The sequence below is a fragment of the Hydractinia symbiolongicarpus genome, chromosome 9, assembly GCF_029227915.1.
Source record: "Hydractinia symbiolongicarpus strain clone_291-10 chromosome 9, HSymV2.1, whole genome shotgun sequence".
Taxonomy (NCBI): domain Eukaryota; kingdom Metazoa; phylum Cnidaria; class Hydrozoa; order Anthoathecata; family Hydractiniidae; genus Hydractinia; species Hydractinia symbiolongicarpus.
The window spans coordinates 24,439,785-24,467,597 of record NC_079883.1 but is presented as its reverse complement, the minus strand read 5'-3'; the positions used below and the strand labels follow the sequence as shown (position 1 = coordinate 24,467,597).

The 27,813-nt window shown below is 32.2% G+C and overlaps 1 protein-coding gene across 2 annotated transcripts; it reads right to left on the bottom strand.

Moving 5' to 3' along the window:
* Positions 1-50: 50 nt before the first annotated feature.
* On the bottom strand, positions 51-26,782 carry LOC130658007 (mitogen-activated protein kinase-binding protein 1-like). Of its 2 annotated transcripts, XM_057461028.1 has the most exons (42): positions 26,634-26,782; positions 24,326-24,417; positions 23,653-23,715; positions 21,167-21,224; positions 19,986-20,081; positions 19,608-19,685; positions 19,447-19,485; positions 18,959-19,057; positions 18,579-18,764; positions 18,112-18,182; positions 17,891-17,980; positions 17,654-17,729; positions 17,404-17,517; positions 16,947-17,049; positions 16,831-16,874; positions 16,325-16,488; positions 16,120-16,211; positions 15,902-16,027; positions 15,162-15,232; positions 14,782-14,867; positions 14,672-14,710; positions 14,194-14,269; positions 13,280-13,391; positions 12,228-12,291; positions 11,813-11,852; positions 11,670-11,734; positions 11,041-11,132; positions 10,810-10,877; positions 10,652-10,720; positions 10,449-10,500; positions 10,334-10,377; positions 9,852-9,884; positions 9,462-9,529; positions 8,258-8,318; positions 7,737-7,767; positions 6,849-7,092; positions 4,221-4,272; positions 3,831-3,947; positions 2,662-3,561; positions 1,991-2,048; positions 1,766-1,845; positions 51-1,175 (listed from the first exon to the last, which is right to left on the bottom strand). In XM_057461028.1, the coding sequence occupies exons 1-42, from the start codon at positions 26,733-26,735 to the stop codon at positions 864-866; spliced, it is 4,527 nt and encodes a 1,508-aa protein (XP_057317011.1). In that variant the 5' UTR covers positions 26,736-26,782; the 3' UTR covers positions 51-863. The 2 variants fall into 2 exon arrangements, with proteins under 2 accessions (XP_057317011.1, XP_057317012.1); XM_057461029.1 differs by lacking the exon at positions 3,831-3,947.
* Positions 26,783-27,813: the final 1,031 nt, after the last annotated feature.

Below are 27,813 nucleotides of genomic sequence, written 5' to 3'. Positions count from 1 at the left end.
GGTGTAGCTGAACAAGACAAATTCTTCTTCATAATAGAAAACATTGGAAATAATTTTTTTGCGCATGGCAAGTAGTGTTTACTGATAAAAATTTTATTACATCATCAACGTGAAACAGATAAATCAATCAACAGAAAATCAACAAAAAAAAACCTTCCCAGAGTCCTTTGTCTCTTGTTTCACCAATAAAAGAAGAAACAAAGAGCCCTGGAAACGAGGTTTAAAATTATATAACCCAAATATACATTTTATATGGTGAGAAATAAATTCAAATCAAATTTTTCGGTTTTTTGATATAAAAAATCACGATGTGCACGTAGCTATAAAAATACTAAAAAAACTGGAAACAAGGTTAAGGTATTAAAAGAAGTTAGCTTGATCTAAATTTAAATTTTAAAAAACACAGAAGTTTTATGGTCAGTAGTTAACAAAAACTTATAAGGCCTTCACTTGAATAAAACGTATTAAAGTACAAATTAAAAAAATATTTTGTGCATCCATCGTTATAAATTAGTTGTAAAAACTCTTAGTAAATGCTTGAAAAACTTTCCACAATCAAATTACAAAACCACAATAAATAAACTCGCTGTAAATTATTAACTCGATTACATATGTACACAACATTCTGTCCGGTCATGTGACGTAATGATTGAGAACTATCACGTCGTGTTTTAAAAATAAACACGCACGGTTAATTGTGCGTCTTTTTGATAATATCTTTAAATGCTCTGAATCCGCAGTTTTCTTTTGGAGGTGTAGATATTGTTCTCTGTGAGCACACACGTGTCTCTTTTCGAGCGACTGATCGAGTCAAAACATAAACACGCAGATACCGCACACGCGATGTGACGTAAATACCATGCTTACTCGATTAGAGTTTCTCTGTTCTTCATCTTAGAGGCTATCATATCAACAAGCACGTTTGAATACTTGTCAAGCAAATTAAACATCTCTATGGTGGAACCATCGCCCGTAGTAGCGGTGGTCACAGTCAATGTGTTTTGGAGGTCTTTGAACGTTTCAGACTCAACGAAACCATTACTGTGATTCGAAATGTCGTCTATACCTTCGAAATATTTTCGCTGTGCATTCATACTGTTTTCAATGGATAAGTATGTTCTTGATACCAGAGAAAGAAGCTCCTTTCGCAACGCTGTGGAAGGCTGGTTTAGAACCTGAAATAAAAAAATATATATATCATCTCGTAAAAATCATAGCAAGTATAATTCTTTTGGATAATAAATCCAAACCAAACCACACCACGCCACACCACACCGCAACGCACCGCACCGCAAGACAACGCAACGCAACGTACCAAACAAACACAGAAATAAACAAAGAAATTTAAAATCTAACTTCCTACTTGCGATCACTTTACGCCGACAAAAATCTTTTATTTAGCGACGCATCCCAAAACTTTAGTCGCCAAATAAAATCGCTCCAAAAAAGTGTAAGAACAGAGGACGAAAAGTTCACCGGCAGCTGGTTAAAAGTGAAAAGCCAGCCATAGTGCTGCGTCATTCACTGGTTTCCTAGTCTGTCCAAGTCCCCTCTCGCATGCTTTTCGTGCTTGTCAGTAGTTTTCACAAACAGTCAAAGAAAACACGTGTCAAAAAGTTGTTCTACAAATATATATTTAGAAACCAGGAATTCCGCATATATATTTATATTTATTCTGGCAGTAACGCATAGCAACTATTACATGCATGGTCCCCCCTCCCACGAATTGCACGTGGTATTGCACGACCCCTTCTTGTACATTTACCTTAGTGTGAAGCTGAGTGGCTTCGCTGTATGATTGAACCAAATTACGCATGGCGGTTTGGCAATCGTCCATCGTCACCACTGAAAAAAAAAACAGATGAAGTAAAAATCATAGTTTTTCATAATATAGAAAATCCAGGTACAAATACAAACAGAGCGCAAGGTAAAACTTTGGTAAAGAAGCTAATATTTGCTTTCAATAATAACGAAATATTAAAACTCTCACCACCATTTGGAAGGTTGGTTTGTTGAACGTCGTCATTAATGTGATTTTCATTCTCGTCCTGTACAGAATTAGCAGAATGCAAAAAGGTGAAAAAGTACTTAAGTGGAACTGAATTGAACTCGCACCCATCGTGATTTTTTTTTTGTGATTTTTAAAACATCCCTTCCCCTTAATTTAATTATTACTTAACCATTTTATGACCTGATTTCAAAATGCCACAGAAATGCAAACGCGATACTGAAGCTTTACTACGGACCTTTTAATTTTGCATTTCTCTGACTTGCTGGACCCTGGGATGCTGCAAAAGCCTTCTAATAAGTTAATCAATCGTGAATTAATCATGCGATAAAGAAAAAATGGTGTGAAGATTTTGTGCGCATTAATAGCATATCACAGTATTAATGTAAGAAGTTTATATATAAGAAGAAAATATATAAAAATATATATATATATATAAATATATAAAAATATATGACATTGTTGAAGCTGTCTTGACGTTGCATAAAAAGAATGACACGTGTTAGAGGGGCTACAAGGAAGCTGTGCATTAAAGGCCAGGGACGTACACGATAATGGTTTGAGAAGACATTCTTTTATTATAACTATAAAATCGGCGCGCACACACAAAAACTAATGTCGTAGTCACCAAAAACATAACCAGAGAAACTTACATGTGACGAAGATGATTTTCGCATCGGAGGAGGAGATTCTTGATGTATATTACCGTTCATTAACACTCCTGACTCATAGAGTTGTATCAACCTCTTGCTTGTTCCTGCGTGAGGTTCATCACCGCTAGCATCTCCATCTGCGTGCTGTTTAAGCGCTTGCATAGTAAGTGACGTCATGTTTGAATTAATTTCCGCCGCCATTTTGCCAATATTTGGGGCCTTACTGTCGTATGTGGCGTCTAGTCTCCCGGCCATTTGTTCATCTATATCGAAATTACGCACAAGGGAACGTACAGGTGATAATTCTGGGCTCGGTCGAGTGTCGTTTGCGTCCGTAAATTTGCGTAAATTGCTTTTTATATCAATTTCGTTATCTGAATGCGAGGCTTCCTCAGCTTTCATCTGCTCGAAAAATTCCCGTTCCGCCTTCGCGTCTACCATTAACGATTTCGGTCGTGGCCGATTTTTATTTTCAGATCTTCTAGGCACACCGTCATTGTATTTCTCCGATAAAATATTCTCGGAGGAGTGTCGAGTTTTACTGGTTAGGTTATTATTGTGTTTACTTGGAGAATCTTTTCCTTGTTGAGATTGCGTTCGGTTGTAACGTACCGGCGATGCAAGCGGTGACACGACAGGACCACGCACCCACGCATTAGACGCGGAACGCCTCTTATTTTTATCGTCTCTATTGGGAGGGTTCTTGTGCAAGGGAGTGCTACTTCTTCGCGGGTCGTAAGCACCTAAATCTTGAACAGAACTAAGTGATGGACTTGACAGAATATGGTTTTTAATGTGATTACTTCGCTGTTGATCGAACTCTTGACCGAAAGATAAATTTTGACAACTTTTACTCATTAGCTTGGATTTTTTTAAATTCGACGAAATCGTGTCTCTAGCCTAAACGCAAAACAGTGTTTTTCAAACGGTTGAATCAAATGGCCTATAAGAATAAGCCCTTCTCACACTATAAAATGTAACGGGAAAAATGAAACAGACGAAGAAGGCTCAGTCCACACTGTGGAAGTCTGATTACCAAACAGTTTTGTCGTTGCTTAACAAAGAGCTTAATGATGCAATATTAATTAGCAGGAAGATGTATTGACCACGTGTTCGATGCGTGCAAAAATGTGCATGTGTAGTGAACAAAGAAATCGAGATGTTTCTACCTTGGGTTTAGATGGCAAAGGATCGTCTGCGGATTTCTGATGTTGCAAGATGGTACCCTTGCTACGACTGGTATTAGTTGATTTGTTAGTAGAGTTACTGTTTAGTCTGGCTTTGAGCTGAAAATTAAATTGTGTTCAAAATGTAAATAGCTATAAAATATTAAGTTTAAACACCTTGCGCAGAAAACCAAAAAAAAATATTTTTTTTTGCTGCAGCAAATTCTAAAACGTTTATTATACGTTATTGTCCCAAACGTGGAGAAACTTTAATCTGTTATTACACACTCTCCTCACGTAAAGTAATTAGATTTAGTATTTGACCTTTCTGTTCATGATAGTGACTTATTCATGCTAGACGTGAATATATAAAAAATAACGCTCATTAATTACCGCTTCAATTCTTTTTCTCTGATCTTCAGCCGTCACGGTGGAAGCAGAATTTCTAAATAAAAAGAAACAAATCAGAATCAAAGAAGTGCACATGAAGTCACAACAATATTGTAGAAGAGTTGATTGGCATTAAATCAGTTTTATTATTCTCAAGAGTAATTGTTCATTCACGCAATGTTAATAAAAATACTTATTTTTAAGTTATCAAGCTGAATTTATTAATTTCAAAATTGCCAACCAACGTCAATTTTTTTTTACTTTCACGAGAAAACTCCCACAAATATAACGCTTATTGTGCTAACTCTATTCAGGCGGGGGTATAGGTTCCGGGTTAGGGTATTGTAGTTCCGGGGGTGGGGGGCAAAATGCCCTACCCCATAACTTCCCTTGTATTAGGTTATAACTTATAAAATTTGGTAGGACGATGTCCGTCATATGACAATCAAAAATCATCTCTCAAATGCTGACTGTCAACAATTTCTTTTGCTGATGTCAGCATTTTTTTTTTTTTGAATTTGTGTAGCTTTATTACAGATTTTTATTTTTTTTTTTATTTTTATTGAAAATAATGTTAGTTTTCATAATTTACTAAACATTTTAGCTATTTTGACTTAGTTAAGACCCTTTGAGGCGCCAACGTATATTAAATATTACTCACATTTGAAAATAAATTTTTGGGGAATTTATTAGTTTCTTTCTTGTTTTTATTTATTGAGAAATGCTTACAATCAAATGAGAAGAGCATATCAAAATTACTGACAAGCAACGCAAGTATTGAAGTTTTAGTGAAAACTAAAAAAAACACAAAAAAAAGAAGAAAAAAGGGCGTATGTAGTAGTTCCCTAAGAACAAAATATAAAGCCAATGGGCGTCAAAGGGCGGTAAAAGCGACGGGCACAAGTTACTTAAACAACTTTAGACATATAAACCGAAACGTTACCTTTTAAGTTCATTATAATATCAATATACCAAAATGCTAAAAATAATCGGAACAACGCCTTTCAAAATGAGCGTGGCATGCCACCTGCTGTAAATTTTTTTTCTCCATATTTCTGATCCAAAATGATAAAAGGTCAGCTAATAGTAGTTGCAGGGTAAAAGGGTTTCACACTTATCATTGAAAGTATGCCAGGTAGGGCATTTTTGCCCCCTCCCCCCAGCCTGAATAGGGTTAAGCACCTGTTCTGCCATCTTGCTTTAATAGCATCATTTATATACACAAATTTTATAAGAACCTTGAACAAGATAAGAATTTAGTGGCTTTAAAGAACTTTGAAGAATTTGTAGTAAATAACGTCTCTTTTTTTAGAACAAATCTGTCGCAAATTTAGATGCAAATATCTAGAACGGGTCGCAGTACTTGACACGACATATTTCGTAACTAAACAAGGAATACTTGTAGACCTATGATTTCAAAACTCATGCCCAGTCTCTTTTTTATCACAGTACAATCTGTATTAGGACGTAAATGAACATGATAACAATCTCCTTCTTACAATGATCACTTTTAACGTGTGTTGTCTATCCCAAGTGCTGTTAAACATCATTACAATGTACCATGGAATATTAAAGTACTTGGTTGTTCTAAACCCAGCGAAATTTAAGCTTTTCTAACAAGTAGGAAATAGCCAAATTTTGCATACCATTTGAGCTGGAAATTTGGAGTTTTTAATATCAATTATTGTTTTTATTCCATCGCGATCTAGATCTGTACAGCTAGCAATGAGATTAAAACCTTAGTAGGTATAAAAAGTTATCAAAACCTGATATCTTGTTAAACACTATTGATATCTAATTTAGATATCCTGTTGTAAACAAGAACATCATCAGCCTGTTGACAAAACATTTAAAGTCTTCAAAGCAAAGTAGATGATTTTTGAACAATACCTGTTAAGTGAACTGTCTATTACCCAGTCCTCTTTTATGCACAGCATTTATGATTGCACACTTCAAATTTTAAACCGTCAACTTATTTTTAAATTCCGCCATATTACTTTAAAACAATCTAAGGCCAGTCGAAAAAAAATCTTCCAGTAAATCAAATTATCTAGTATCTGTACAGGATGTATTGTAAGCGTTTGTAATAATATTTTTATTAGCGACATTTTAATAATTTACTAGTTGATATGAAAAAGTATATAAACTCTGACGTAAATTTAATTGTAAGGAGTAGATTAAGAAAATTCAACATCTAAGCTGAAAATACGATTTTTGCATTTACTTTACTCATCATCGAGGTCTCTATAGAAAACTATTTTCATTGAAAACTTGCAGTATATATTTACTCGTTCTTTAGCCCTTAAGAACATTTAGGCTGAGATTTTCTAAACATTAGGAACACAAAAAACATCCCGAGACTCAATTTGTTTTCCAGCTATGTACTTTTTTACTTTTGTTAATACAGAACTTCTAAATAATGAGTACTCATATTTAAGTACTCACATTGAGTACTTGATAGTCCAATAATGTAATACAGTGACATCTCAGTGGTATATACAAATGCACAAAGTAAACGGCGAATTCCCAGTTAAGAACTTATATAAGAATAATCCCAGCCTCGATTTCTAGAAAAAATTAACACGAACATCCTTAGACAAAACTTAAACTTCTTATAACAAGCAAGTTTACCTCGAACTTCTCTGAGATCGGGACAAAAATTTCGCAGAGATACTCGCACGATGGCCAGGTTGAAACGGTTTTTCTACATCGTTTTCCCCGCTTGAATTTGTTCTTTGTCGCGATAACAATCTTCCAGCCACAGGCGTGGCCAACTTTTCAAAGTGCTCCACCAGAGGTGAAAAAGCTTCATCCTCACTATCCGCGTCAGGACTTAAAACGCCTTCAGAGGGAGAGTCTTCATCACTATTAGATCCTACAATAAAAATGCATGGTCACACTTACTTTACTTAACATTCGGAAAACAAAAAAAATCTATAATACAGTCTCGACTTTGACAAAAACTAGCAATATATATTGCATTTATACTACTCTAATGTTGTATCAAAAAGTTGGATGGAAACTAATATGTAGGAGACGTAAGAAACACACAAAATGTTTGAGATACGCATAGTGCACAGACTCCCCAACTTCCTGTTAGTTCATGTCTCACAATTTTATAATTTCCACCCCTGTTAATTCTTAGTCAAATTTAGAAAACGTAAGACAGGGTTGCCACTGTAGAGTCCAATTTGATAAGATATTTTTTGATAAAAAATGTTAGAACCACTACAGTCTAAGGCATTCGTTCAGCAACTTAATTACCAGGTCCAAAAAAATATGGTGGTTAATCAAGATGATGCTTTTCTCCGCCTGTGATTTAACAACTACACCCTTTTATCAGGGAAGGTTTCGACAGGGTGAGGAACCAACGAATGTCAGACGTGTCTATAATTTTAAAAGGTTAAAAGGTTTAGTTTTGAGATAAAATTTGAGCCTAATACCCGACTAAGTAGGTAATAAAACAGTCTTACCAAAAATAATACAAATAAAGATGAAAATGAAAATAAAAAATCTCACCATTCCCATTAACACCATTTACAATTTCACTCTAAAAATAAAATACATCTATTTATCAAAAAAACATCGAGCTGCGGGTAAGTTTTTCATACTTTTCTAAAGGAATTCAGTGTTGAAATTTTACTTTTATGCCTAAAATACTGTCTCATTTCTTAATCCTCGTATTTTGTGTTTAAAATGTGCAGCCTTTTTCCTGGTCCCCGTAGAATAAATAATTTGCTGACCGGCAGACCCGTGGACTCTTCCACAGTTTAACGTCTAGTATCCTTTATCAATACTAGTATTTTGTTCGAAATGGTAACCGAATCGCTACTTTGTTTGCACGAAATATCGATGTTCGAGATATAAACAACGGCAAAACTTTAATCGCCGAAATATATAGGATATAACGGATAGTACTTAGCAATAACTAAGCAACCATTTACCTTGAGGCTACAAACATTACAAAAAAAATTATGATTCCATCAAAACGTGTTCTGAAATACAAATCCATGGTAAGTTGAAATATAAAAGAAACATACCTGTTCCGCCAGATTATGAGATGAAGTTCTGTCGCGTTGTGTTTCCGTTACACGAAACGTTCTATGATATGCATACAAAAATACAATAAGAAGAGGAGATGTGCGTAATTTTGCATCGACAGAATAAAAAAAAGACATTGTCAACAGTAAGGCATGATGGGTAATTAGTTTAGGAGACACACAGTCACATGTTGGCTGTTGCTCATATGTTCATGTGGCATATGTTTTAATGGTGTTATTTATTTGTGATAAGTCATCTATTTATACTATATTTATTTTAATCACAACTTTAATCTTACATCACAATTAAGAGAGCTGAATAAATGAAAATCTTATTCCAACTAATTTCCCAATTTCTACTAACTTCAATATTTTGCATAAGACAGCTCCCAAACATATTAATTATTAAAAAATTTTGCGGATAAAAAAATATCAAAGTGAAGAGGGACCCAACGATGAAACTATTATGATTTTTCTTTATGAATAATTTAAGTAATAAGGGTTAGTTTACACTGCAAGTTCATTGCAGTTGCTAATACTTTAAAAATGACAAGTGTGAAACATGACTTAACTCTTTAAATTTTAAACTTATGCGCTTATGAAAACAAGCTCTAAGGTTTATTCATATTCTTGAATTATATCTATTTTAAATATATATTATATCTATATTTTATATTTAAGTATACATTACAAAAAATTTCATTGTTAAAAATAAAAACTATTTAAAATTAAAGTTAAAACTGTTACAAAACATAAGATGACAAATAAAAACTTTTTATCACAAAAAATATTACGATTTAAGCATGAAGCCTCCCTTTGTTTATGAACAATAAAACCCAACTCCCTTCCGTCTCCGTGAACAGAAATTTTCACAGCTCTGCGTTTGGCGCCTTCCATCATATTACTAACATAGTTATTCAAAGTCACAATCAAACTATCTCGCTTACTACGGTGAATGTTAAACTCGTTTGCCTTATAAAAACTCCCATCTTTCTCTTCTTTTACACTATGTTTAGTTGAACAATCAAGTTTAATAGCTTCTATGTTTAAGGGATGGGTTTCGTTAATGTCTTTTAGTGAATCCATCCTTGTATATACTACCGGGTTAGGGTCTACGTTTTTTTCATGTACAGGCGTTTGGAACGATATTTCTTCTTCAGTGAAGGTTGAATTACAGTGAGAAGCAGTGATAGTATTTTCCAACCTGTCTGCCTCAGCTTGTAGGCTGTCATCGGTTACCAGTGGATAGATAATATCAGCTTGTGTATCGTCCTGTAAATAAATTCAACAAGCACGTCATTGAGAACCTCTAGGCATTCGACTTAAAACATTTGAACGCGCACATGTTTGCGTGAGAGAAAATTTTGAAGAAAAACAAAATTAATGAACCAATCAAATAAAGGGCTTTAACTGCAATGGCATTTTTTAAAAGCAGTGTTTACAGAGTTGAACAGTAAAATAAAATGGGACATTTACATATAGGCCGTTTACATGGAGAGCATAAAAACAAACAAACAAACAAGCGGTTCTCACGTAAAACAAGCAAGCAAACAAGTGGTTTACATGTTAAAAAAATAAACAAACAAGCCTATACCTTGCCTTCGTGACAATTACTTTTATCGCTACCCTAGAAAACAAAACAGTAAATAAACATGTAAGCTTCTTTACAATAAAATTGTTTTTTTTTTAAATAAGAAACATGGTTTAAAAGAACGTGTGTGCATCGTTAACGTTGTGTTAAAAGAAATTTTTTCTGAAATATAGGGACTATCCGTACTAATTTTCGCGCGTAAAATCTTTCGCGTGTAGTGAATTTCGCGCATTTGTGCAGAAAATCTCGTATTTTGTGAAATTCAGTACACAGATTATTTTGCGCTAAAAAAGGTGCGAAAATATATAAACTCTATAGCTAGTTTACATAAAAAAATGAATCTACATTTTGTTGAAACTCTAGGATTTAATATTTTTCCTGGTTATAGTTCTTTTATGCTGCGCGGAAATTCGTAAGCGCGAAAATTAGAACGAGTAAGATATTTAAATACCGAGACGAAAAAAACTTAAAAACCTAAGACGCACCATGGATTCTGTGGAGTCTTGAGAATTTGAATATTTTCGATAATCTGAAAAAATCAAAAAACAATGTAGAAAAAAGACACAGTTAAAAAATAAACAAACTGCAATCATGACGTACCAATTTTGTTCCCAATCTCCTGCACAGTCGTCAAGCCTCCTCCTTCTGTTCTCTAAAATAAAAATAATAACAACATTAGTACAGTCTACTTTATGTGACCCACTATGATATTTACTGCCATCACATGCTTTTTACATGCATCCCTGACATATGCACCATCTATTTTATGCATTTTACACCCTAATCCCTCTGAATGAACCTACCTCTCCCCAACGCCCAAGAGGCTGGGACAAACCTTTATTCCCGCCGCTAACGTCATCTCCTGCTCCAATCTGAACAACAAAGACAACACGGAGTAACTAGTCGCTCAAGTTAACAACAATACAGATTCGATACAATGCGATCTACTGCAGCTGCATACCTGTTTTTGCGCCCACAATGGTAACTGACCAACGCTAAATCGATATCCTACCGGTGATTTCCCAGGAACTAAAGAAATAGTTAACATCACTGAACGGGACAAAATTTAAGGGTTTTTATCTCGAAATAGTGACAAAGTCATGCGGGTGTGGAATACCAAGCGATCACATACTTATGTTACACAGGAAAAAACAATCTTTTAAAAATGAAAAGAATGATAAAGAAAACTGACCGTTATCTATAACTTGTGTCGCATCAGAAAATTGCTCAGAGTAGTCCAGTGAACGTGATGCTGGGACAACAAACGTCTTTCTTCTCAAATCGCTACAAGAACAAAAACACACTATGTTTTAACAGAATAATGACGTGAATCCTACCAGATGGATCAGTACGGACACGACAGTTAACTTGGTGGTAGAACGGTCGTTTTCGGTATGGCAGGTCATAGGTTCAAACCCTCGCCGAGTAAAGCTGGAGACCATAAAAGTGTGGTTTTGGTTTTCTTACTGCTAACGTTAACCAAGAGAATAAGATTGATATCTTAGGTATTTGTCTAGTTGTGCTTGAACAAAAGCTTCTTTAAATGCAAGAGTCCTTAAAGCGGGAAAAAGATCCAAATTCCGGGAGATCCAAGAACTCGGGATGGCTGAAAATGTTGGTCTTGGTTGTGTGACCACCACTTATCATCATTCATGATGACGAGTAGTGGCTACACAACCATTACTGTCATCATGAAGCTGGTATTTTTGCATTAAATTTCTGCATAAATACCAAAGCATAAAAATCATGGTTATCAGCAAACTATTTTAGTATTTTAGACGAGTGATATAAATGGTAAATGTATACAGACACAGTTCTTACTTGTTGTCATCATTGACACTTTGTGGGATTGGAAGATGTAAATCATGCAAACGATTATGAATATTCTAAAATACAAACAATAACCATCCTAAAGAAAGATGACAAAACAGAGGAAAGCAACAGATGAAGATTGAATGACAAACCTCAGTAAAAATAGATGGTAATTTCCACACGAATATGCAACTAAAAAGAAAATAGTTCATTAAACTTTTAAGATACTTTTTCCTTATTATTCTCTAATATTTAACCTTTAATAGGTCATATTGATAAAAATAGTGTCCTTGATTACCACTGACACAGAATTAGCACAGAAAAGATTGCACGAAAGTTCATCTAGCATTTAAAAAAAAGGGTTAGCTGGAGCTAACCTCACCCCACTCTCAGTTTTCTTATAAGTAACAGACAGGAAAAAAAAGTAACACAAGATTTGATTGGTATTATAACAGGGTATCTGAGTAGCAGTAGCAGATGAATTGTCAGTGACGTTTTATAAAAATGCAAAAATTATATTCAAAAATAAGAAAAAAATAGAATTCAAAGTAACATTAAATAATGTACCCATCTCCAGACACAGATATCATATGCTCCCCATCAGCTGTGAATTTTAAGCCAGTGACAAGTTCTAAACATAAATAGGAGGATTATAGACAGGATGTTTATGGAAACGGTTATTTGATGTGAAAACTTGTATGGGATGTTTTATGAGCGTGATGTATTGTTTTATCGAAACCTCTGGCGATATGCTTATTATTATATTTTTTGTTACTATTTCAAATTTAAAATTTATTAATCTTTAAACTAAATTTCTCCTGCGAAGGAAATTAACAGAACGCAACGCCTATGCAACGGCTTGTGTCCCAGTCATTTGTTTTCGATAAATTCTTGACTTAAAAAAATTATCTTGCAAAAGCATTAATCCAGCTCCAAAATATGCTTTATTCAATTAAATGTTACTGAATCTAAAGTTATGAATGAACCTTATGCATCAAAAAGGGTTTATACATGTAAAAAGTGTTTACACATATAAAAATCAATTAGATAAAACAGGACAAAAGTAGAATGAGACTAGTATTAAAATTATTAATATTAAAACAGGATGGTGATAGCTTAAAAATTTCAACCTTTTAGCAATTTTTAGAAGAATTTAGATTTGAGGGTCCAACACTAAAAACGTATAAAAGGAATTTTGTATTTTAGAATATTTTGCAAAACTAGTCGTTAGCCCGTGGAAAAATCCACGGGTTCGCCCGTCCTTTTTATACCGCATTGCGTGCGTCTCGCTACCTGCGCAGCTAAGCTACCATTTTGCGTGACAGACGTATACGGGTATAATAATATAGAATTTTAGGAAAGAATGAACTAATAAACATTTGTTCCCCGAATGTCTTGCAGTAATTAGGAAATTATAATTCTTATATACTGATCATCATTAGCATGCTAATTTTTAAAATAAATAATCGCAAAATACAGCTACTTTGAAAAAATGCATGCCCATATAAAAATAATTTTAGGAGATTTTAGAAAGTATCAATACTTTGAGTCTATATTATGAATATTTAGGAGATTTTAGATGGTTTGGCCGTCCCTGTATGAAGTGACGTAAACAATACCTGAATGTCCATAAACTGCAGCTTCACACTCTCCATGTTCAAAATCAAAAATTCCAATGGTTTTGTCTGAACAGCTAACAGCTGCATATACACCTGCTGAATCAAGTTGGAACTGAAAAACAGAAATTATATTGGCAGCAGAAGTTTTACTATGGCTTTTCTTTGTTTGAATGTTGGCTTAGCACAAGAAAGTTCTCCTAGAAACATTACTGATAGAACAAACAACCCTAAAGTGAGATTTAAGAACCAAAATGTTAGGAAGGCTATGACAGTGAGAAAAATGTCACCAAAATAGCAATTCTTAAAGCTAAATTGAGCTGGAAATTGATACACTTGTTAATTTAGTCATGTTAAAAACATGTTATTTGGGAACAGTCAGTCGTAAACATCTCATATCTATAATAATAATACCTATATTTACATTAGTGTTCTGGGTGCTTAAGATATTTTCTTGATTTTTTACATGGGCACTTAATCAAGAGGGGCTTTTAAAAGAAGCAAATGCTTATAAATTTTCTAAACATTAAACTGAACCACAGAAAGAAAGACATATTTGTTTGTTTGTTTGTTTGTTTGTTTTAGGATGTACATACAAAATTTACCAATACACAGACAACATAAATCTTTAATGAACAATGATAAAAACAAAAGATGAAGAAATTAAATTTAAATAAAAAAAGGTTTAAAAAGTTCCCAATTTGTAAAAGTTAAACACGTTGCGGAAAATGTGGAAAACCCTTACGAATAAAGACGTAATTCAAATATTTAATGCCTTCACATAAGCGCTTATTTAGGAGGTGTGCTTGAAATATGATGGTCGTTAATCCAAATCATAACGCTTAGAACTTCAAACTACAGTCATATATATATTAGACACAATTGATATATTGTCGAGTAATGTTTGCATTATGTACCTTGATCAAATTCCCCTCCTCACTGATGGATCCTTTATAACAATATAACTGCTTTGCTCCTTGAATATCATAGATCCTAAAAATAGCAGTTGATAAAATAAGAGATAGCTAATAGATGTGTAGAATGGACGAAAATAATAGCTCTCTCTCTCTCTCTGATATTTCCAATCAACATAACTCACTTATTTTACTCAAATATTAAATCCCCTTTTTTAATTGAGAAAATAAGTTTAGGAAAAATTAAACTAATCAAAACATCCTTTTCTATATACTTATATGTTTCGCGAGACAGACTTGCTCATACGAAGATATATCTAAACTTAGATCAAACAATAATGAGTCAAATCCGGCCAGTTATCTTATCACCTTTTCCTAAGGATCAAAGCATTTTCTTTCCTGCAGGTCAAAGTGTGTGTTATGCCCAACTATTAACTTATTTGCCAACATTAACAACCATTTTGAAAAGAAAAGTCTATACCTTAAATTTCTATCTTGACCAACAGTAGCAGCATATTTCCTACAACAAAGTTTTAAGATTTAATTTCAAGCTAAAAATACAATAACATTCTAACAGTGACAAACAAATACCTGGTCGGTTCAATCCCCATATCATAAAGCGTTGCTTTCCCAGGAACGATAGTGTTTCTGATAAAATTTATATTGCCATTATCACTCTAAATGAAAAATAGTATTCCCTTTTCTTCTGCTTTGTCAAGTTTTTTATCATAAATCTATATCATGTCACCAGTAGATTGAATTAGTGAAAACTAGTTCAGCAAAAATTCAATTTCAAGGACACTACATTTAGGTTGATTTTCTCTAGGAGTTTTACTATTTTACATGCTTCGTACTTTTAGGTTTATTTATTTACACAGACATTTACAACACATTGGCTTGTTTGATTTGTTTTTATACAAGTTATCAATAAAATCCAGCTACTTTGTTTGAACATTACACCAGTTACTTACCACCTGAGCAGTATGAAACATCACAACTTTATCTGCACCACAACTTAGCAACTGCAACATGCCCAAGTCATCTAAACAAAAAATATACAATATGCAGTTCCCCAAAAACGTCTAGTCTGATTTAATCTCCGTCCAAAAATTAATTGGCAAAATCGCTTTGTTTGTTCTTTGCCATATTGTATAACAGTGAAATGACTGAACACCTCTTTTATATATTATTTTTCTCTTCCCATAAAATTTTGTTGTGTATCATAACAAAAGGTTAATGTACAATTAACACAACACATTAGCTTCATGATTCTATTAATTCTATTAATTTCCAACAAAGTACTTTGCAGAGGATTGGATGGAAGAGAGTAAAAATACAAGCAAGTCTACTGGACAGTACACAATACCTTATATCAAATTAATAACGCGTATTAAACAAAGACAAAAGAGAAAGCTCAGAAGGTTTTCATAAAATGTTGCAGTCATATTTATTTAAATGTTTGCCTGGCATACCAACCTTAAAAAACAAACAGGATAACCAGAAGATTAAAACAATCAGTGTAATGGCCTTAGCCTTAACCTATTATTTAGATGGCTAGAAACATATCTATTTTGATTCAGGAAATTCTTCATGGTTAATCTTATTCATTATGGTCATGTTGCACAGAAATATACAACATATATATGTTTATATTTCATGTACAAAAACTTCATTTGCATAATTCATGACAATTTATTGGCAGCATACTTACAATTAAACCTAACAGCTGTAATTGAAGATGAGTGGTCATCAATAGTTTGAAGTAAGGTATAATCGTTTCTCATATCAAAAATATGTACAAGTCGATCACGGCTTGACGATGCCAATAAATTAAAACCTACAAATGAGGAATGACAATAAAGTAGCGTTGTTAGCATTATCCAAAGAATAACAACGAATAAAATATAAATAAAAAGATTAAAAACTTACCTGAATCAGGGGTTGAAAATTCAACACAAAGAATTTCTGATTCGTGTGCTTCAATGCGAATTAACTCGTCGAAAAATTGCATATCATATAACCTAATAAAGAAATAAAAACTTAGAAGCTTAGAAGAGCTTAATGAAAGCATAATCTACCAACATTTTGTTTACACATTATCCTTCCTTTAATCAATAAATTAAAATGTTCCTACCTGATATTTCCTGAGCGATCACCGGTAGCTATAACTTGACCATCTGGGCTAATCTGCATGCATCTTACCCCATTTTTGCTGTCAGAATCTTTGCTGAAGGGAGCCATGGACGTGTCTTGGAGATGTGTTAATCCTTCATCAATATAAACAACCTTTAGCAATTCCTATGAAACAAAAAGAAGGATTTCGACAAGTTTTGATCCCCCTATTGGATTCCCTTATTTTTCAAATATAGTGCCAACTAATCTTATTTTTTTTTAATTTTTCATCACTTCTCGCTCTTGTGTGTGTCTTCTTCAACTGTGTAAGTTTGATCATCTGTCATATTTCTTAGAGTTACAAAACATACTCCTAAATTCTTGTACTACTATTATTGGACGCACAAAATATGTCAACAATACACGAAATATTGGCAGAAATAAAATATACTGAAGGCAAATTTAGTTACAGGCTAATAACTAGTAACGACTGTAAATATTTTTTTCAATTGAAAGTAAGACAATCACCTTGCTGTATAAATTTCGTGGGTAAACTTTATTGGTAACAGAACCTAGAAGAAAAATTGTGTGCTGTAGTATTTGGATTAAAACAATACAAATATTCAACTCTGTAAAAGACAAACCTGATTCTAAATTCCATATTCGTATTGTATCATCAGATGAACAAGTCAAAAATGAACCAGAAGGTAAACATGGAGAGCTGTGTTCATCAAATACAGGGTATGTCTATGAAATAAGGAAGCTTCAGTAATCTTGACTAAGATTGATAGAAGCTGTTTTTAGCCAATTCCAAAATTCACAAACAACATGTTAAGAATTTGCCTTTTACTTTTTCACATCTCCATCACAGAAAAATCTAACTTACAGAATTCTAATCTAATTAAATAATTTAAGATCATAAGACTACCCTATAAGACATAAGACTGACAAGCTGTATGAATCTAATAAAGAAATACACAATTGTTATCTAAACATAATGAAAATTACCACATTTGAAATGTTTAGTTAAGAGTTATGTTTTTTTCTTCCTGATCAATACATTAGGCTTTTGAATAACCTGAAGGTTTAACAATAACATACCTCAACACCCCATATGCACGCACTATGATAGAGAAATGATGCGGTTTTACCAACTTTTTTGACATCATGCACATCCCATATATACAAACTGTGATCATTGTAAATGCTTGTTAACTATAAAAATCATTATCAACTTGATGAACACAAATCTATCAATATGATCCTGGAGGTCCAAGTAATGATAAGTTATGTCAAGCGCTTCCCAGATGATATGACCCTATTCTACCCCAGAATATGAATAAAGGAATACCTTAAAATGTGCTAAATCCATAGATATGGCCACAAGATCAGGGCAATGTTTGGTATTACCAGGACTAACGAGGTCACTAAAATGAAAAAAAATCGAATTGCATTTATGAAATGGACATAAAATCTTAAGAAGAAAAGAAATCTAAAACAAGAGCTAACCCAACAGTATAAACTACTCTGCCTAACATTCATCTGAAGATGAGGCTGACAATAGTGATGGTAATATATGCATACATACTTTGGAGTTACTCCATCAGATACGTTTACTCCGAGGTTGTGTGGACGTGGTAGGGTAGTAATAAATTTTAAATTCGTTGGGTCGAAGACACTACAACAATAAATTTAAGTTAGAATTATTTTACGAACATTATAACTAAAGTTAAATCATGGCTGGAAAAGTAACTCATTTGAAATATAAGAACGTAATGCTAAAAAAGTAAATTAAAACCATTGACATACCGTACAAAGCCGTTAGAGCAACCGCAAAATATATATTCTTCAGTAACCATTAAACAATTTGCACTACCAGCCTAAATACAAGAATATATAAATACACTCATGAAAAAAACAATGTTTATATTCTTATGTCACAATGAAACTTAGACTATGTACATATCATAGTTGGGGTAGATTTAGTTGAAACCCTGATTGGTTTAATTTTTAGGAGTGTGATATGCAATACAAGGTGTGCTTTAAAATAATTATCACTTGAGTCCTATAGAAATAACATCGAAGAGTTTTCAAGGATACTTTAGTAAACTTTATTAGCACAAGTCAAACAGTTTTTTGCTATTATAGCCTTGAAATATATTCCTAGGTTCTATAAAATTTGCTAAAAAACACTGTCTTCAGGGTTAGGAATCTATTTCCTAACCCTGAAGCTATTTAAATCTATTTAATAAATTTATGTAAACAATCAAAGTTACCTTTAATTCTACCCATTTGTCAAGAATTCTTTTTTCACTAAACATACACAACAATCCAGATTTTGTAACGCAAAATGTGAATTTCGAGCCTCTCCCACGACCACACATGACATCAGTGAAACAATTATTACGCTGTTCTCCAAGTATACCAGACCTTCCAGTGATTGGTGTAATTGGAACATTTCCCTGCATAATAAAAACGCCACACATTGCAGTACAACAAATTTTTGTAAACAAATAATTTTGAAAGTGTATTTTGGTTACTTCTGTATTTCATTATCAAGCTTCATTCATATATCTAGGGCATTTATGTCAACATCAAATGTGTAACTACCAACACACGTGTTGAGTTTTTTTCGAGAACCTTCATAACTTTTTACCTTCGATGATGCCTCCGCATCAAGGTACCAAAACTTCACATGTCTATTACCAACTGTAACAAGGTACTGACCATCTTCTGCAAATGAAACAGCCCGGACCTAAATATAAATATAATAAAAAGAGTTATACAGTTGAAACTCTGACAATTGTTCATACTTGTACTACAGGTTCTAAATTATTATTCGTTCTAAATTGCTATTTGTGGTCAGTACATGACCAAAAATAGTGATATAGACTATTTTTCTACATTAGTTTTACACATTTTGAACTTGTTAAAGTTCATTTGCCAAAGCTTACAGTTGACTTAGGAAATTTGGTTAAATCTAAACTTTTAAGCTTTTCGAATATTTTGGCATGAAACGAATTATTCTGTAATTCTGTTATGTTAGAAAGTGCAACTAGTGCATTTTACAAAAAGTCAATATGTCACCCTCCCTTGTTATAACAACATTGATTTCTTTTCATAAGCTCAAAAGAAATTACTCACACGACAGCCAGATTTGTTGCATGCAACTGTATGTCCAAGCTAAGATAAGAAGGAAGACATTTAACTATATTTTTAAAATACTTCTGATGTACAATACTCTAACATCATTGATGGCAGATAAATAATGTTTCACAATAATATTACACAGACAAAACATATACCTTCCAATTCCATACATTGACAAGCATGTCATGTTGGTCGCCAATTGAGACAAGAAGCTTTTGATTCGGTGAAAATTCCTGTTAAAAAACAAAAGGCAATCATGTTAAGTTTAATACAATTAAAAAACATAAAAAATCCATTTGTCATGTAAAAGAAAATTCAAAACATATGTAAACACATGTTTTTATTGTTTCGAAATCTTACATGGAGATAACACAAAATAAAAAAAATTAACCCTTAATGTTTGTAATTTTAATAAGTTTACAAATTTACAAAAGCAAAAAAAAAAAAAGAAAATATACTTCCTTTCCTTCAAACTAACCTCTGTAACAAACAAGAGTGAAGCTTAAAAGTTGGAACAATTTTACAATACTTACAACACAAGTTATGCCAGATTTATGCCCTCTTAACTCAGCTACTTGTGCAATTGATTCACCCAATTCCCATACACGCACTGACGGTTGCTGCCCAGACTAAAAGCAGCAGTGATACAAATATAAAAGGTGACAAAAAATATTGCTTCAACACAACCTGTAATGATCACTACAAATGCATCTTTACTTCAAATCAGTATGCATAAAGCATGTATATGTACTTGTAATATATGGCTATAAATGAAAAGAGATTTAGCAGCACCTAAAAATATATTACCAGGAATACCTTTCTCTTTTATTGAAGGTAGTCAATATTCTTAAAACATAAATATTTGAATTATTTTAAAGCCAATATTTAAGTCTAAATTATGTTGAAGAAAAGAAAAGTGTGTACAGCTTTACAGCTAAAATAGTGGCAAAAATACCCTACTCTTTGGTTTTTAGTGTGTAATTTCTGATTGCCAAAGGAAACTTACTTTAGACTTACAGTTGGTGAGTTTTAATTTCTACAGTGTTATAAGTAATGATTTTTATTTGTTATTCCTTTTATCTTGCACCCCTATTACGACCACACCCCTAGAGTTATAGTTGCACTCTTTTCTTTATTTTGGATTTGAGAAACAACTACAAAGTAATATATATATTTATGTTTGAATGTTTGTAAGCATACACATTTGGAAAAGATTGTCATTTTTGCCTATGTAAAACAGCTGTAATAAAATTTGGACAATATTTCTGTTTATTTTTGTCCCTTGCAAGCCTTCAAGAAGGTTAAGGATACTCAAAATACAAGTAAACCACCAGGTGGTCACAACAAAGTAAGTAGTCAAACAAATTTGTTATTTCATGTAAAAATAAAACAATAAATAACTTCGGATATACTATCTTTTAAGGGCTATGAGCACAAAAATAATTGTACCATTTAAAAAATCAAAATTTAGCTAGAATTCTGGCATAATTTTTTTTTTTGTATTTTACAGGTTCCATAGACTTTTCACAAGTTTTGTTAAAACATTTTTCCCCTCATATACCTGGACCACAAATTTAAAACGTTTTGTCAACTAAAGCCACTGCAGTAACCAAGCAGGGAATTGAGCAGGGTTAATTCTACCCCACTGATACTAGAAAATGAGCACATTCGACTGTACCTCTACCGAGACTAGGAAATGAGAAGTTAACCATACCTCCCCTGAGACTAAGTACCTTCCATCACTTGAAAAAGCAAGACATGTGATGGTTTTCCTAAAAACAAAGATTATAAACATGAACAGACATGATGTTAATATTGAACATTAAATTTTTACAAGAATTTTTATGATGTTCAATATCATAACATCACATCACAAAGTGATGAACTGTAGTACACAATAACAAAGTGTCAGAAAAACACCATCTGCCCGTAATTTTTAATGGTTTTCATAACTCTCTAATAGGACTTATGATTCTCGATTGTGCATCTTTAACTGAAGTTTTGTCTTGCTAAGATGGCAAACATATTTTTCCAATTTAGTTAAATATCAGTACACATGCTTCACAAAATATCTATTTATAAACATTTATAGAATAGATGGATACTTGTCTTGTAGACATTTTTTTAAATATTTCTTTATTTATATATTTTTATTTATTAATTTCTTTGTTATTGTTTTTGTTGTTTTGTGTATTTACTGATCTGTTTACATTCATTATATCTCAAACAAACAAGTACTTACAAGAATAGAATTTGTTAGTTCGAAGAAATTTTTTTTAAAACAACCATAGGGTACCTTTCATGAAAAAGGTGAAGAACAAAAATAAGAAAAAAGCAATGTAACAAAAGCCTTATAAAAGTTTAATGAGCTGGGAGTTTAGCTAGGTAGGAGATAACATATTAAAGCATAGAAAAATTTTTTGTTATTATTCAACTCATTTTTTACTTTAAATTTCGAAAAGGGGAGGGCCCGGGAAAGATTTTTTTGTGCAAACAAACATGAGAAAAGTAAAAAGAATTCAATAAAAGTAGGAGGGTTTAGAAAGAAACAAACAAATAGATAAGTACTTTGTATAGTCAGGAAATATAAAAAAAAAACTTGGGGATAATTAACTTAAATCCAATGATAATTTTAGCTTAAATATAAACTGTAAAACAAAAACTACCAACAAAAGAAGATCAGAAAAAAGTAAATGCTTAAAATAAAAAAAGTTAAAACACAAAAGTTTGTTGTGTAAAGCTTGAAAAAATTTATAAGAAAATCTTCACATGGGTTTCAAGTAGGCAAAACTGTGTAAGGTCTCCCAACATGTTGGTGTAAGGTAAAGTTAAAGGTATTATTTACTATTTAACCACCTATGAGTCAATTGGCGAAGGTCTACATTATTTAGTGCAGATATTCTCAAAATATTAGGAAAGTTTTTATTTCAATCTTTCTTTATGAATAATTCAAGCTAAATACGACTCCTAGTATGTTTAAAAGAACTTATTTTTTTTAGTAAACCTGTCTACTGATAAATTTAAGACACCATCTGCCATTTTCATATAATCTATTTATTTAGCTTTTATATATTAGTAAAATTTAGACAACAATAAAAGATCCAAGATGTCTACATAAACTTGATTATCAATAACAGTACAGCAGTATAAACATATTTTATCCTGCTTCCAAAATACAAACTCATAAACCTAAGATGCAGTGAAACAACTTAAAAATGTCGAAGAACTTTGTCAAAGGGCTTCGAAGGTGCTTTCCAAAGCAAAAGAGCCCTTCCAAAGCAGTTCATTTAGCGAGCTTGTGCATAGAACACCAAGAAATCTTACAGAGAGTAAATAAATCAAAACATTTAAAAGAGGAGGAGTACATAGATATGGAGATCTTATCATTTCTGGCACACAGCATGAATTCTTTACACACTGCAGGCTCAGACGATGTTTACATTTACATAAGTAACTCAAATAACCAACTACACGAAGATATGGAGACAAGTAGCCACAAACATGTTTCCAGTCAGAAGTACTTCAAGCCAGAACAATGTAGTAAATGTATCGAAAATGCATTTTATAATTCAAAACAATACTTAGAGCCTGAAAGGAAAAGTCCCTCTGCTCACAATAACAATGCAGCCTCTCTGAATAAATCTTCACCAATTAAGAATGAGAGCAGAAGACTAAAAAGCTACTCAAGATCACTTACAGCAGATTTTACCCATCAAGATAAAGAAGAAGTTCTATCCTCGAATCGCCTCACACCAAATAATGAAAAAAGGAAACTGACCCGCAGAAAAACATGGGATGCAGAATCATTAGAAAACACAAACCGACCATTTCATAGGACTAGGACATATAGTGAATGGAATCATGATCGTAGAAGATGGCAATCTTTTGCAAATCCCTTTGAGAATGTAATATCGTCTCCGAATTTATATCGAAAAGATGAACGAACAACTTCGATGTAAACCTTTTACGATATAGAAGAATAATGTCCTGTTTAACTATAATCTTTATTCAGAACTTTTAAAAAAGAGAACTGTTAAAAATATGCCCTTCCTAATTGTTATAAGGTAATCATTTCCTATCTTTGTGTGGACAATTTTAAAAATTAAAAGTAAATTTTCATTCAAGTTTTAAAGGTGATACAAGATAAATATGTAGCTTTTATGACATTAAAAAAATCGAAAATAAAATAAATCTACTTACTTGTCCGGATTAAATATGTGACTTTGTTTTTTCGTTTTTGGGTTGTACAATACAATAACACATCTAAAAAAAGTTGATTTGAAAAAAAGAATTGAAATGCAATTTAAAAAAGCACGATGCCAAGATTAAAAACACCTTTGAAATGAAAAAAATCTATTAATGAATAGATATTTTAAAATTAATTCTTTTAAAAAAACGATAGCCTGCCATCAAATTTTAATTTAGTATATACTTTGCAGGTGTTACCCATATATACGTCTTAACGTTAGTGCCCGTCATGTTTTGTGACACAGCACACCTTTTCCATGTAGAAGTGGTTATTAACTGAAAGTTATGACATAATATTTTATAGAGATTAGCTAAAGATTATTTTCTTATATAAATCTATGCACAATCCTTACAAACTTGACTACATAGAACAAAAACTACAAAATATATTCTTCTTCAGTTAAATGCAAAACTTAGAAAGAAGTAAAATATTTTCCCTTTTTACTTAATTGACAACACACTTTCACATGGAGTAATTAAACAAACACTCTAAGACATCAAATCTTTTTATTGGTGGTGCTAAGCGTAACATTTTTTTTTAAACTGGTGGAAGTTAATTAATTATATACTGGACTTAAGTGGTTGAACATTGTTTTTTGTATATTAATTCAAAAACAGAACTTACCCAGCAGGATAAGCGACGACACCTGATACTGGATTGCTAGCTAGTCCATTTGTGTTTGTGGTGGTTAAGCCTAGTACTTTGGATAATGATACCTGTAATATTAGACAAATACAAAATGTTAATCTATATGTGTTTGGAAATAGGCCAATACAAGTTCATTGCAGCCCTTTTAATAACTGCCATTTGCCAAAAAAATGCAAAATCACAATAAAACAGGTTTTTAAACAAAGACATGATAAATATTCAAGTCACTGTGTCTTTTACCTTTTGGTTGTACAAAAACCTTTTCAAGTATATAATTTAGTGAATGCAACAAGCACATCTTTAAATTAGTTTATTTTTGTTGAATTAATCAGTGCATAATAGTCCAAATTCAAAGATTGAACCTGACGTTCATTCTTCTAGAAATAATTTTGCAGAATTGCGTTTTTCTTTTTCTTTATTTTATTTATATAAAAGTGCAGGGACCTTATGCCCTTTCATACTTACAAGGCCCTAAAAATCCAATGCTACATAAGGCTCAACATGTTGACGAACAAAAAGTTGAAAACCAAAGTGTGGTAGGTATACAGTTCAGGTATATAGTTTTAGCCTTGTGAAACCATGGGACACAAACCTTTTATCCTTTTACATAGTAGCAGTTCAAAATTTGTCTCGGTTAAGATAAAAAAAAAATGTTCTTGACTTTATAACAAAAACACTTTCTCAGAAATCAGATTTATAAGCATTTTGGACAACAAGCATAATTAATCGATACAAAAAGACAAAGATATGAACTACAAAATATTGAGATCAATTTAGCATTTTCATCAATTTTTAAATATGAACTAATCAAATGGTCAATGCTTTGCAGCCAGAGAGCTACAGAATCACTACTTTTGCACTCGTGTAGGCTAGGTAGACAACGTTTAAAATTGAGTTGCATTTGCCAGTACTCCCACAAAACAAAATAATGAGAGTCAGGTCCACAAAAGCCTTGAAATTTACAGAAAAAATACAGGAATATGATATAGCAATAGTCTATGCAATTTTTCTGGTGATGAACTTGGAAGTGAGCTGTCTTGTTTAAAATAATATTTGTTTAATAAAAAACATAATCTTATTGTATAAAATTTATCAACGGTGCAGCATTCAAAACAAAACAAAAATAAATGGAAAATATAACCATATGTATTTTACAAAAACAATTTCTGTGACTATAAAGCCGCATTCACATGTACTTAAATCTTCACGTAAGGGCTTATGGACTGGCCGGTGTTCATTCATTCTCTTACGTTATGCAAAATATTTACGTACATGTGACATGTTTAACGGAAATTACGTAAACAGTTACGGAGTTTCGTAAGTGCTAACGTATATTTTTTAGCTTGTAAGAAACTGTGCATAAGCCAAAAGAAGACAAAATAAGAAAAAAATTGTGCAATAGGATTCAATTCTATAATTGAACGTCTACAATTTAAAATCTTCAGTCAAAACAAAAACTAAGTATAATCAAAATAATGTCTTTGTACAAGAAGAAAGAGCTCTCGACTGTCGTTTTTAAATATGCTGTTTTTTACAAGAGCCACACAAATTGACGTTGAGACAAAGGCAACACTGCGAGTTCTATCAAGATTTGTGGTTCTAATCATTGACCTCTTTTTAAGACATGTTTCATTTGCTTTTTTTAGACGACCTGGCTTAAAAAAAGAGCAGCTAAAAAAACGTGATATTTCTTGAACGCTGCCATGTTGAATGAACCAAAACAAAAATCATGAAGTATATTTACGTCAGTTATGTAAGAGATTTATGTATATGTGAACAAAAACCTACCTCACATTTGAACAAAACCTTTACATAAGGAGAGATTTCTTACATAAAATTTTTCGTAAGGCCTTAAGTAAAATTATACATACATGTGAATGCGGCTTAAAGTTGTATAAAAGTTAAGAAAGGTTGCCAAAATTGAACAGAAAGCAACAAACAGAAGAAATATACAAAATGCATAAGCATTCCTCCTTCCTTCTCTGATAAGGTAAAATATTTTTTACATATTTCTGCTGTTTTTTAGCAATTTATGGCTACGTGCATTACAAAATTCTGACCTACACATAATAATAATACACAATTGAATATATGTTTAATATACTTGACATATCACAGATATAAGGAAATTAATACTAAACATTTTAACAATACAAATAACAAATACAAAGGAGAAATTGAATGTTGGACTCCATGCAAGATACAGAATAATGTAAAACATTAAACAAGCAAAACAATAAAAAAACGTTATAAAACATCAACAAACAAGGCAAAAATAACCAACCTTTTCACCCAAGCTACGTAGATCTTGGCGACTTGCGCTTTTTCTGTTTAGTTTTCTTGTCGGTGTAAGTTTACTGAAAAGGCCACCACTCGATTTTCTCATACTTTCTTATACTTTACAAAACAAAACATAAATTATTGCACTGTTTAAGCTTCATTAAATGATGACAATAAAATATTCAGATCATTTAACCATTGTTAAATCAGTGAAAATTACATATTCAATAATACATATAGTTTGTTCAACATGCAACAACTAAATTAGCAGCTGTCTTCCCACAATTAAAATAAACTTTACTTCCAAAGAAAAGCTGATAGCATAATTTTTACTATCAACACTGTAAAAATAACATCAAATCTGTAGGTTAAATATTGATATGTACTATATAAACAAAGGTGGTATAGTAAACTGTACAATTAACATGCTCTAGCTTCACAATATAGACATAATCGATTTATACTTAGTGGTGTGGGAGTAATTAAAAAACAGGAAGTACTCTTTCCACAACTTCATTGAGGAAGAATAGTGTAGTTTCCTTAAGTTCGTAATGTCAAGCAACTTTTCTATAAAAAGAGAACAAATCTACTTCTGTTGCCATGACTTTGTTTTTAAACTGCCTAGCTACAAAAAGGTAGACCTTAAATCATCAAATCTTCTTCTTATAATGAAAAGTTTTCCAGACATTTTTTTAATATTAAATAATTTGGGAAAGTCAATTTAAGCTTTAAAAGTATAATTAATTGAAGTTTTTTACTTAAGTTTCTTCTTTGAGCAAGACGTTTTTGCAAAAAGGAGATTTTAAATAAATAATTCAACTTCCATTGTGAGCAACACAAAATACAGTTTCTTGGTATGTCTGGTATATATAAGCTTTTATATTAAAACAGAAGTAGGCATACATTATAATCCTTGGACATTTAGCCTAATATGTCACTAAAATACAGCATTCTGCTTGCAGAAAAAACAAATACAATTTTGATATAAAGTAACCTCTACCACATAATAAAGTATCGAAAGTATATATCAGATAACATAAATATATAAAAAAAAGTTAAATAAATATCAGATTTTTTTCAGCTAAAAAAATCATATTGTCAGTCTAATTAATCTTGTTTTCTACTGTATAGAAACTGACTTAACATCTAATTTATGCTTTCATAATCAATGACAAACAAGTGCT